Raw genomic sequence first — 12628 nt, 5'->3', positions numbered from 1 at the left:
GTACTATTCTTTTCTCTGATGCCTTCTGTTCTACCTGGCTTTTACTCAGTGTGCTATTTTTTGTAAGCATTTTTATGCCTTTATTTGACAGGACAGCTTAGACTTGAAAGGGGAGAGAGAGCAGCAAAGGGTCGCAGGTCAGAATTGAAACAGCTGCCGCTGCGGCAGTTTTTTTTTCATTTACAGAATTCAGAAATAGAAAACTATTTAATAATTAAATAACAGTTTAAGTTAATTCCTGTAAACATCCAGTCAACAGTCATTCGTGTGTATATCAAGTTCAAGAATAACAGATTATAGAGTCTCGGTTTCTAAGGGTAATTAATCACAAGAAATATTAATACTTAAGTTGACTCGTATTCCCTTTAACTCATGAAATGTCTGATGTTTTCTCCCCCTGAATTGAAGGAAAACCATGTGAAGTCTGATAATGTAGCACATCTTCTAATTTGGCTCTGGACTGGCCAGGAATTCGAGCACTTGATGCTTTTTTGGAACCGTAGGTGAACCATTTACTCACAGCTCTCCAGCTCCAGTGAGCAGGTCTGAGAATCCAGAGGAAAGCGGCTGAAGTCCATGTTACAGGCTGCCGTCACCGTCACTCTGTTCAACGACAAAAACAACACAAGAACGAGACGCACAAGGTGAGAGCCGTGATGGGAGTGCATACATTCGGTAACGTCACTGAATTATCTGAATTCAATTCACACGGTCACTGGAACAGACCTCCACTGTAATTCAATCAGGAGAGACTTGTTTGCAGATATGCAAAGCTTTATTGTACATAAGCATAATAAAATGTACAGTCTTTGGAGCTTAGACTCCATCGTTATAAAATAATTTTTAAAGGGGTAAGGAAGCCAAGACAATCCCCCCGATGGAGTCTAGACACTGGAGGTGGCGGCGAAGGAGCCCGAAGACCAGACCGAAGGAGCCGACGGAGCCGACGGAGCGTCCAGTAGGAGGAAGACCCAGGGCACCATTGGGTGACGATGACTGGAGGTGGACAAGGTCCAGAATATAACCTGATTTATGGTGATTTTATGTATGAATATGAAAAACTTTAAATTGACTTGAATGGCCTCCCGAGTAAAATGATTTTTTTTTAAATGAATGATTATAAGTATGGTGGGTATATAAATTATAAACACCTAACACACAACAAAGGAACTCAGTTCCTGAAATTTGTAAAAAATAAGAACCTTTCTGAGAGCATTCGTGACGTGAGATGGCTGATGGCCGTAAACAGACTTGCTGTCAGAGCTGTCGTGTCTTGGAGTTGCTATGTAAAAAACAAAAAATGTTCAATGATTTACTGCGACGAAGATCTCTTAATGGACTGTTAAAGAGCAAAAGAAGTCTGGGACAAGTTAAAAGTGTATGGTGTAAAATTTTTATCTTTCATATAATTCTCTTATGTACTGTATTGTTGAATAGACTCAACCAGAGAAACACAAGGAACTGTTACGAATAATCATATGTATTATATGCTTCAAGTTGTGGAAAACGAGATGCTGTATGGTCATACAACAGACTGTTCTAAACAGCGATGATGTGTGCAAACAAGTGCTCGCTGAGCTAAGGAGAAGAAGAACTCTGTGAATTACAGCACCTTATGAAAAGACTCTAGATGCACTTTATGAGAGACTCTATGCACTTTACGATATGCACTTTATGAAGGACTCTTTGTACTGAATGCACTTTAATCAGTCCTTCCAGAAAAACTAAACTGCAAGTATAATTGTACGACGTTTTATATATAGATGTATATATCGTGTATGTGTATATCGCTTTAAGTATAAGTACATATAGTTATATTTTAATCTAATTTCAGTTATGGCCAGAAGCAGCACTAACCAAAGTGCTGAGTGTCTATCTCAGGCAGTCAGCAGTGGTGTCCATGTGGTTTCAGCAGCTCTCCTGCCTTCCCCGGCAGGGCACAGCTCTCTGGTCACTAGCTGTGTCCCAGGGAATTCTAGGGCTTTGGTTATGTGTTATTCTCTGAGGCTTCTGCCCTCTGTTATGCTAGCTAGAACCAGGCATATCAAACTTCAGTCTGCATTCCTGAAATACTGTTTATGATTTTCCAAGAGTCAAAGACAAAGTAACATTGTTGGATGTTTTTTTTGTTTTGTTTTTTATCTGTCAGCATGTTTGTTTTCCTGTCAGTATGAAGAACAGTCAAGCAAATATGAAATGGAGAAGTATATGCTTTTGAATGATTTGTTTACGAATGCTTTGCTGTGCCGTGTTTGCTGCACTCTTAATGAGTTCTGTTTCACTGCAGGCAGAATAGCATTTACTATTTCCATGAGGCAATCGTAATCAGTCCTTCCAGAAAAATGCGGAGTTTTTTTGTGATTGTTGTGGGCAAAAATACTTGATTATGCTGCACGTTTTCTTAAAAAATGCAATGGAATATACGGGATATTTATGCAATTTTATGCGATGAAATTGCGGGAACTTGCAAAAACTGCGGTTTGATGAAAAAGAGAAAAAAAAGTGATTCCCCCCAACACCCTGCTTTTCGATGATGTTCACGTGGTGTAATTACGTCACTTCATAACGTTCCCATGGCGACAGGGGAAAATGGCTGCTCTTGTGTGAAGTAAACGCAACATTTTTCAACTTTCTGCTAAGATATATTATGTGACTTTTTTGCAACGAAAATGCGGGGATTATGAAATCATGCAAGCCCCGCATATTTTGCGCGGAAATCGGCAATTTCTGCAGCGAAAGTGCTGCGTATTTGAAAAAAATGCGGCCTCCGCATAAATATGCGGACTTTGGCTGATCATGAATTGAATTATGTGATCGCATAATCACGTTTTTCTGGAGGGACTGTTTAATAGCCCATCTTAGCACTGGTACATCTTATTAATTAAGCCTGTTATAACAGGCTTAATTAATTAAGCCTGTTATAACACAAAAAGAAGAAAACATAATTGATAATATATTATCAATTATGTTTTCTTCTTTTTGTGTGTATTGTTTTTTTCCAGATATGCTATTCAGCCTACGGTTTATAAATTGTATTTTGTAAAAACTTTAATAAAGCTCTTTATAAAAAGAAAGAAATAAAGGGAGGTGGGGGGTTGCACGCTTTGCATGAAATGACAGCTGACAGCAGCAGGGAGAGAAATAGATTTAAAACAGGGTTGTGATGCTGTGATTGGCCCTTGGAATTCGTGGCCGATTTTGACACTAAATTACCAGGTGCTTGTGTACGTGGGAAACAGTTTGCTCACTCCCAATAATATATCCACTTTACAGACACAAGGTCCCTGATCTGTACCATCCAGCATGAAAACATTTCAGTATTTCGCACTATTTTCGAGTGTTTGTTTTCAGAATGCTATTGAGAAATCATCTGAACTAGCACTTCAACAGTAACGTATGGAAACTCTCAGGCTAAGGAAATTATTTCAAGGTTGGCCGCTCTTTCAGGCAGAGTGACCCACGTCATTACTCAACACAAGGAGATAATAAGGCCTCAAAATGAAGACTTGGTTTAACAGGAAGGTGAAAGCCTCCAACAGTTGATTCGATTTAGAAAGAAAGCAGTGATTAAGAGTTAAGTGTTAGGCCTTCCTGAAAGAATTCACGCTGAGCTACATTACATGAATACAATGATTACCAATCAAAGATATTCATACTAATTAAACCCATTCCCTACTATTCTCACCACTTCACCTTCTTCTTACACAATTCAGGCTGGCAATGCAATGTAGTGCCATCCTTTCAACATACAGCATTCACACGGCAATTTCTTTTTTCTCTAGTTTTTAACGTTGGTTATTTAGGCACAAAATCACAAGCTAAATAGGATTGGGCAGAAATAGTATAAAGTAAAAATTGAAATAGTCCCATGCTGTGGTTCTCCTAAACACATGAACACAGAACTGAATGTGAGCACCGTGGATGGAGCACGTAAGTGTAACTGCTGTAACCGCTGTAACTGTAACGTTTACAGATATATTTACAGACAGGAGGTGGAACAGCTGGTCCAATGGCAGTCAGAACCACTTGCAGTGAAACCCCAAGAAGACTGTGGAGATGACAGTGGACCCCTCACCATTCAGAACGACACAGTGTCCACTGTGGATTCCTTTAGGTTCCTGGGATCAACCATCTCACAGGACTTAAAATGGTCTCCCCACATTGGCTCTGTCCAGAAAAAGGCCCAGCAGAGGTTCTACTTCCTGCGACAGTTTAATCTGCCTAAGGAGCTGCTGACCACTTTCTACTCCGCCATCATCCAATCTGTCACCTCTATCACTGTCTGGTTTGGCTCAGCCACCAAACGGGACAGGGCCAGACTGCAACGGACAATTAGGGCTGCAGAGAAGATCATTGGAGCTGATCTTCCCCTCCATCCAGGACCTGTACCGGTCCAGGGTCAGGAAAAGGGGCAGCAAAAATCTCTGCAGACCCCTCACATCCTGGTCACAAACTGTTCAACCTCCTTCCCTCTGGTAGGCGATACGGGGCGCTGTCTGCCAAAACCAGCCGCCACAAAGACAGCTTCTTTCCCCAAGCAGTCACTCTGTTGAACGCCCAGAAATAGCCCCCACCCTTACACTGAACAAAGTCAATCAACACTGTTCTGCTCATCTACCTCATGTATATTTCAATCTTACATTTACAATATTGTTATTAATATATTACCATTGCCCTGAACTGCCTTGTACTATATTTATATTTAAATCTCAAATCTCAGACTATACTGATATTGCACTATTCCTTCCCTCTCTTCAATTCAATTTATTGTAAATTTCTAAATTCTATTGTATTGTTATGCTGTATACATAACAGTGTGTTTTTATATTTCTTACTGTCCTTTCTGTTTTCCAAGAATACAAGAGAGACAGGACATTACAAACAGTATGAAGACGGCAAGATGGACTAAACAGACAATACATTTCATAAAAAGTAACTTTACTAAGTAATAGATAAATATATCCTACAAAAAATGCTTGCTGTGCATAAAACCTGCGACCTGGAAGTCTGCCTCGCCCTGCATTCCATTCTTAAGTACGGTTCCCTGTGATATTTAGCACCTTCACAGCACTGGGGATGAAGGATTTCTTAAAGATCTATTTGCTGTTGGTACTCTAAAACGCCTCCCTGAGGGTAGGAGTTCAAATTCGCTGTGTAATGGATGGGAGGGGTCACTAATAATTTTCTGAGAGACTCTATGCACTTTACGATATGCGCTTTATGAAGGACTCTTTGTACTGAATGCACTTTAATCAGTCCTTCCAGAAAAATGTGGCTTTGTTTGTAATGCATTCCTCAGAAATACTGCTTAAGTGCTTTTGTGGCTTCCCTGTACTTTTTGAGGCCATGCTCACTATTCTCTGCAGTTTGTTCCTCCTTTGGATGTTTAGGTTACCATACCACATGATCATGTTAAAAAGATGGGACGCTATAAAATACACCTTTTAAAACCTGAACTACAACACACCAAGGAGCAGGCCCGTGACAAAGTCAACGAGAGACGCGGGATCTGCACGCGGCACACGAGGAGGCCGTCCCTCCCGATGACTGACGCCAGCAGGCCGGCTCCAGGACCGACACATTCTGACTCCCATCCCGTCAAAAAGCGACGCTTGGTCAGGTGCCTTTGGCGTTTGTTATTTACGCAAAAAAGTCTCCTTTAGTGTCATATTTAGACATGCGACAAACACTTGGAGACCAGAATGGCACTGGACCAAATTGACATTTTCCTCCAGTGATAGAAACAATCACTCATGGTCATGGTGAGCCACTAAATTACCAGGTGCTTGTGTAGGTGGGAAACAGTTGTGTTTGTGCTCACTTCCTATAATATATCCACTTTACAGACACAAGGTCCATGATCTGTGCCAGCCAGCATGAAAACATTTCTGTATTTGGCACTGAGTGTTTGTTTTCAGAATGTTATTCTTGAGAAATCATCTGAACTAGCACTTCAACAGTAACGTATGGAAACTCTCAGGCTAAGGAAATTATTTCAGGGTTGGCCGCTCTTTCAGGCAGAGTTACCCACGTCATTACTCAACACAAGGAGATAATAAGGCCTCAAAATGAAGACTTGGACTTTCACGACAAACAAAATCATGCCTCGTTTCCCTGACTGATATGATATGAAATTCCCATCACATCACTTGTGGTCTGATCTCGCATTGCCACACCTATCTCCACAGCCAGCGCTGGAGTACGGTCTGGCTGCACCAGTTAACATTCTGCTATAGGGGAAAAAAAACGCTTGGCTTGTTTTTATTTCTTTAAATCAATCACAGTTGTCCTATAGGATGCAGCGAACGGTGCCCTTGCAAAATAGATAGTGGAGATAGCGGAAGGGTTGGAGAATATCAGGCGGTGCACTGCTCCGCATGGTGTTCTGCTTGGAGCTCTGCATGGAGCACCGCATGGTGCTCTGCTTGGAGCTCCGCATGGTGTACCGCATGGTGTTCTGCTTGGAGCTCTGCATGGTGCTCCGCATGGTGTTCCGCTCCGCATGGTGCTCTGCTTGGAGCTCTGCATGGTGCTCCGCATGGTGCTCTGCATGGTGCTCTGCATGGTGCTCCGCATGGTGCTCTGCTTGGAGCTCTGCATGGTGCTCTGCATGGTGCTCCGCATGGTGTTCCGCTCCGCATGGTGCTCCGCCGTATCAACGGTAGTTGGGGGTTCAGTTACCCGAGAACAGGTGACTTTGAGCCAGGTACAGAGCACTGCGAGCTGACGGTCGTTTCGGCAGACATTACGGTTAAGTTTAGGCGACTAAAAATGAGCGTTTTGCTGCGACAAAAGTTATGTTTAGGCACCAAAACGACTAGTTAAGTTTAGGTAAATCATCGTGGTTTGGATTAAAACACTCCCAAGGAAGACGCGTTTCCCTGGGAAGCGAACTCCGCTCCCTGTTTTAACATTCATCAATCCACCCCGACCTCCTCCCAATTGTGGCCAGCATGGTTCTAATACAGCAGCAATCAACGTGGTGCATTCAGCAACAACAACAAAAAGTGGAATTCTTCCAAATTACAGTGCTTAACCTATCGTAGCTCTTTGAACGTATGGTTCATGACAACAGGCTGACATGGGTCTGAAAATACATGTGAATAAGTCAGATGCTGAAATGCTACAGACCTCAAGCTGTACAGGACGTGTCCGTCAGGAAAGACACGCAGCATGATGTTATCAGTGGTGGTGTCGTGGATGAAGGACCTCTTAGAGTGGACAAAGAAGACATCAGGGACCCAGATCTTCTTCACCAGACGGCCATCAAACGTCATGCTCTTGTTGGTGCTGCTGGTGAAGGACAGGCGCTCATCCTTCCAGTAGTGCCGCAGGTACAGAGTCATGGTGAAGTCCTGGTGGGATTAAAAGGAGAGAAGGATGATGTTTATCAGTCTATACCCCTAATACATTACGTTTTTAGTCTGGGAGCGTGGTATCCTTTTGTGAAATCCAATGACTTAAAGTTAAAGACCCAATGAAATGTAAATCCCCCATAAATTGATGCAGAAAAGGCCGAAATGGGTGCATAAAAATTCACCAGAATGCAGGGGATGAAGTGTTAAATGCTCAATATTTCCTCTGGGAGGACCCTCCGCTTTATAGTCATGGCAAAATGCTGGTGGAATTAAGGGGAAGAAGGATGATGTTCATCGGCCTACAATCCTAAAATGTAAACGAAACCCACGCCCTCTGAGAAACCTGACTGACAGGAGCTGAACAACCAGGGAAATCTGGCTGCTGTGGCCATCAAAAAGCAGCATCAGTTGGGAAAGACTGGCCGCTGTTTAACTGCTTCCGGTCCTCAGTTGTCAACATTTAATTGGATTGCCTTACTTTCCTGTTTCCCTTCTCGTGTTACAGTTATTCTGCCCAGCTGACAACTTCCCAAGCGACAAAAATGGAATCCAGCTACTCAAAGTTTCACAGTCTTCTACGTCTGTACAGGCTCAGAGTGACAGAGAACCATTTCCATTAAAGAAAACAACAACAACCCTGTTGCATGGGGTGAAGTCACAAAAAAAGAAGGAATAAACTGTCTTCACAATCATTTCTGCTTATAATTTTATACTCCTCATTGCATTGGAAGAAACCGTTTAGGGCTGACTGTGCATTAATACTGTATATGTTCATTCAACAAGTTGTTTTACATTGATTTTCTTTTTCAGTCATTCCAAAAGATGAACCAAAAATTCTTCATATTGGCCCTGACAGTAAAAAATATGTTGTGTATAATCTAGGCTACCTAAGAGCTTGTGCTCTCTCTGTGCACAGCTCCACTCTGGGACACTACAATTACTTATTGAATAGGAGCTGAGGAAGATCAAAGACTGTCCGTACTGTGATCTTGGGGAAGGAGAGAATAAAAATATTTGTTTTAATGTACTGCCCATTCTATAATGATCTAAGAAAAATACTATTTGATGAAGGACCACCTCAGGTAGGAATGTTCCAGGATAGTGATATAATCAAATGGTTTAACCACATATATCTAATTAGATACATGAAGCCTGGAACAGAAGAAAACACACAACTTATGCACAGTAGTGGGCTTATAGTAGATCTTTCGGAGCATCATTTTGCCTAGTGTATGAATGTCAAAGCATAGTTATTTAAGAACTCAGTGGGCCCTATTTTAATGAGCTAAGCGCACTGCATGAAGCGCCTGGTGCAGGTGCCTTTAGGGCGTGTACGAATCCACTTTTGCTAGTTTGACGGCGGAAAAAAGGGTCCGTGCACCAGGCGCATGGTTCAAAAGGGTTGTACTTAGTGTCTTCATTAAAGGTCCCATGAAATGGTGCTCTCTGGATGCTTTTATATAGGCCTTAGTGGTCCCCTAATACTGTATCTGAAGTCTCTTTTATATAGGCCTTAGTGGTCCCCTAATACTATATCTGAAGTCTCTTTTATATAGACCTTAGTGGTCCCCTAATACTGTATCTGAAGTCTCTTTTATATAGGCCTTAGTGGTCCCCTAATACTGGATCTGAAGTCTCTTTCCCAGGCAAAAATGTTAGTGTGTTAACACAGTCTGATGGTTAGAACTAATCAATGACAGTTCCTAATCTTGTACAAATGCTGCCTGCAACGCTTCCTCTCTGACACAGTCCAAAACAGTTTGCTTCCCCTCTCACACTGACACATCTGCCTCTCATCACCTGGGTCTTACCTTAATGCCTTTCCTGTGATAATGCCCCTTACTTCTATCATACTTCTATATCTCCTATTAAGTGAGATCACATTGTACGGTCACTTATTCCTAATATGAACTGTTTCAAATGAAAACCCAAATGCAGGACACTGATTGCATGAGATGAAGTTTGTCTGTATGAGTTTGTAAATGGTAGCCCGTGCCGTTTTGTAGTGTGTACATACTATTTCTCATCAAACTGTGATAACTGATTAAATTCAGTAAATATACGTCTGACATATGTTGCCACCCCTCAAAAATTCCTGCCCCTCTCTCGCCACCCCAGAAATATTTTTCTAGATCCGCCCCTGAGCAGAAGCAAGGATGCCGGGTCGGCCCGACACTGTTTCACTTTGTGACACTTTAGGCCCTAAAGGAACTACCACACAGATCGCCACTGCTTTGCCTCCTACTCACCAACACCAGATTGATCACACACAAAGATGATTATCTTTGATTATCACCGAAGCCTGGCTGAACAACACACTCATCCCGGACGGCAGCTAGCAGCTAACAGGGCAAGACAGGGTAGGTGAATTTAAACAATGTCTGAGTTGAAAACACATCTTGTTGTCACGTAAGGGCCCTGTTCATGTTGCACAGACATTTTAATTGCATTTTGTGTCTGTTAAGAGGCATAAAAGCACTCTTTAGAACATGCCCCCACAACTGCCGTTTTAGCTAAGTGGGAGCTCTAGACGTAGCTGCAGCAACTCCAGTTTGCTAGCACCGATTCGGGTCGTTTTTTCTACTATTGACAGTAATCGCATATTTATAGGGATCAAGATTAACGTAAAAATTGGCCTGAGTTTTCCTTTAAGGGCACTGCTAATGAGGGATCTAATTTAATTGAATTTAACGTTTAATGTCTTTCCACCAGATGGCAATTTGTTTTACAGCAGAATTGATTTTTTAAGATTGTACTCATAACTTATAAAGCACATCATCGCCCTAGATAACTTACTCTCTACATATCAACCTGCAACACAGAGATCCTCAGGCAAGAACCTGCTGGCTGTACCCATGGCTATGTTTACCATAATGTCTATGCGGCATGTGTGCAAAAATAGCAAATTATCACATCAGCAGCAGCTTCAGTGCTCCGTCTGGGTCTACCCAGGATGTGTTCAGGCACAGTATTGAGTGTGGGTCACCTGTGTTCATGCAGCAGTCAGAGCCCAACACACAATCCACCGTAGTTATGCATGTGAAAATTATGAAACTGGATTTGAAGCGTAAAAAATGCTTCTGTTAGCAATAGCATTAGTTTATTTGACATTGTATATACTTATATTAAAAGCTTTTTTAAGTAATTTCAGTTTAACCGAATAACACTGTAAACCTTTGATGTAAATTTACAGCTAACATCTCACAGTATCTTACTGTTTTAATGTTATAGAGGATCATACTGTAAATGGCAATGCATTCTGGGAGAAAATAATAACATTACAGCGCTATCTGCGAATGTTACAGATTACAGGTATTTACTGTTAATACCAATGCATCTTGGGAAAATAAAGGAAAAGGCGGGAATTACACTGCAGCCAGTATATTACTCTAAATTCAAATAATACAGTAAGAAACTATGTCTATTTACAATAAAATAGCTTAAAATTTTAAAACCAACTGGCCAAGCTGCTGCCAGTATATTATTGTAAATGTATAGTAAAAAGTTTTACAGTGATATGTGGGTATGAAACTGTACATTTAGTTCAGTTTAATTAGTTTATTGAACTTTAAAAAAAAACTAAAACATTTCAGTAGAGGCAAGAAAACCAACAAAAACAAAATCCTCAGCAAACACAGCCTATCTTTCAAAATTGTTGTAAATGATTAAAATAAGGATTTGATTATGTACTCTACCGCATATTCACATATGTGTCTCTCAGACTATAGCATGCATCATCTTTAATATTCTGTCACATGATAAACAGCTGTGGATAAATACAGGTTTTCTTACCATATCGACCTCAGAAATGCTGTCCAAGCTCTCCACCTGAACGTCCACTCCAACAGGGATGGCAGGCCCTGCCAAACAAAGGAATATCATGAGCAAATAGATGTGAAAGTACACTGCAGGCGGTGCCGCCTCGCCGGTTTATGAGACCATTTTCTGAATGTCACCGGTTGGCTGCCTTCCTCTGCTCAGTTTAGAGTTGAGTGTTTTAGTCAGGGGTGGAAGTAGCAAATTACATTTAATCGTTACTGTAAAGTTTTTTTTCTGTGTACTGAAGTAAGTCGTGGACTGTCCTAAAAGTTCCCATGTGTTCATTAGTCATTTCCACCTGTATCCTTAACAGTTACCAGAGGTGGGGGACTCAAGTCGCACGACTCGACTTGAGTCTGACTCGAGTCGCCAATTGATGACCCGAGACTTGCTTGACTTACATTGATAAATGAATCCACTTGACTTTGACTTGGTATTTAAGACTTGAGACTTGACAGATGACTTGAAAGGACTTGACTTTTCATCAATGTAATTGCCAAATCCGTATTCTTTATTTCAAGGTATTGAGAAGTTAGGCTACGTTTTGTTTTCGGAACATCTTTTGTGCTATACGCGCCACCCTGGCAAGTTGCTAGGCAACCTTCCAGAGCGTGGCAGACCAGCAGAGACAAACGTAGGAGGCAGCCGTCATGGAAGGGATGATGCCCCAAAATAGTGAAATTCGGATTTAAGGAGTTTGTAGTCGGTGCTCGTTGTAAGGATTACAACTCCAAAATTACTGACACGACAACCACAACATCCAACTTCATCCGTCATTTCAAGCAACACAAACAAAGGTACATGAATGTGTCTTTTAGCTAACGTTAACGACAATTTTTTTTATGACTTGACTTGTGACTTGCTGGACTTATGGCAGGGACTCGACTTGCTCGATTCTCACCACAGTGACTTGAGACTTGATTGTGACTTAAAGGTTAAGACTTGAGACTTGCACATGTGTGACTTACTCCCCCCTCTGACGGTTACACAGTTTTTATTTACAATCAGTTTAGACTTTTCCCTGCGACATATTAGTGTGAGTTTTAGGGACCTAGCGTTCACCATTCAGTGAATGGGATTATATATATAAAAAAAAACGCATTTACTTCCACGTGAACTCACGCTGACGTTTGGCACATTTCTCAGTGTGATTTAACTTGTGTGGAGTCCAGGAATTCACAGCTGTCTCACTTTTAAACAGTGTACAAACGAGAGAGATCACAACACATTATGCAAATCCACAGGAAGTGGAGCAATAACCCCAAAACAGATCTGAAAGCTGTTTAAAAGTTAATCCTTGTGTTGTCTTCCATTGGACCATGCACTTGTTGTCCTCCCGGGTCAAAATCAACACTTTTTCTGACGTTTTTGTCCCTTTTTTCGACACGCTTTTTTTTCTTTTTTGCCGTCTTCTTTTCACTGCCATGTATAAACACCGCTAACACCAATTT

The 12628-nt window shown here is 41.4% G+C and overlaps 1 protein-coding gene across 3 annotated transcripts in view; it reads right to left on the bottom strand.

Moving 5' to 3' along the window:
• The window catches only part of gabrr2a (gamma-aminobutyric acid type A receptor subunit rho2a), a 79812-nt gene that overhangs the window by 13015 nt on the left and 54169 nt on the right, over positions 1-12628 (bottom strand). For all 3 annotated transcript variants that reach the window (XM_039786523.1, XM_039786524.1, XM_039786522.1), the window contains 3 exons: positions 11151-11218; positions 7132-7355; positions 521-603 (listed from right to left, as the gene is read on the bottom strand). In XM_039786523.1, coding sequence (XP_039642457.1) covers positions 521-603; positions 7132-7355; positions 11151-11218 — 375 coding nt within the window. The remainder of the gene's footprint in view (positions 1-520; positions 604-7131; positions 7356-11150; positions 11219-12628) is intronic.

This window comes from Perca fluviatilis, chromosome 20, assembly GCF_010015445.1.
Source record: "Perca fluviatilis chromosome 20, GENO_Pfluv_1.0, whole genome shotgun sequence".
Taxonomy (NCBI): Eukaryota; Metazoa; Chordata; class Actinopteri; order Perciformes; family Percidae; genus Perca; species Perca fluviatilis.
The sequence above is the reverse complement of the archived record's forward strand: the minus strand, read 5'-3'. Positions and strand labels throughout refer to the sequence as shown.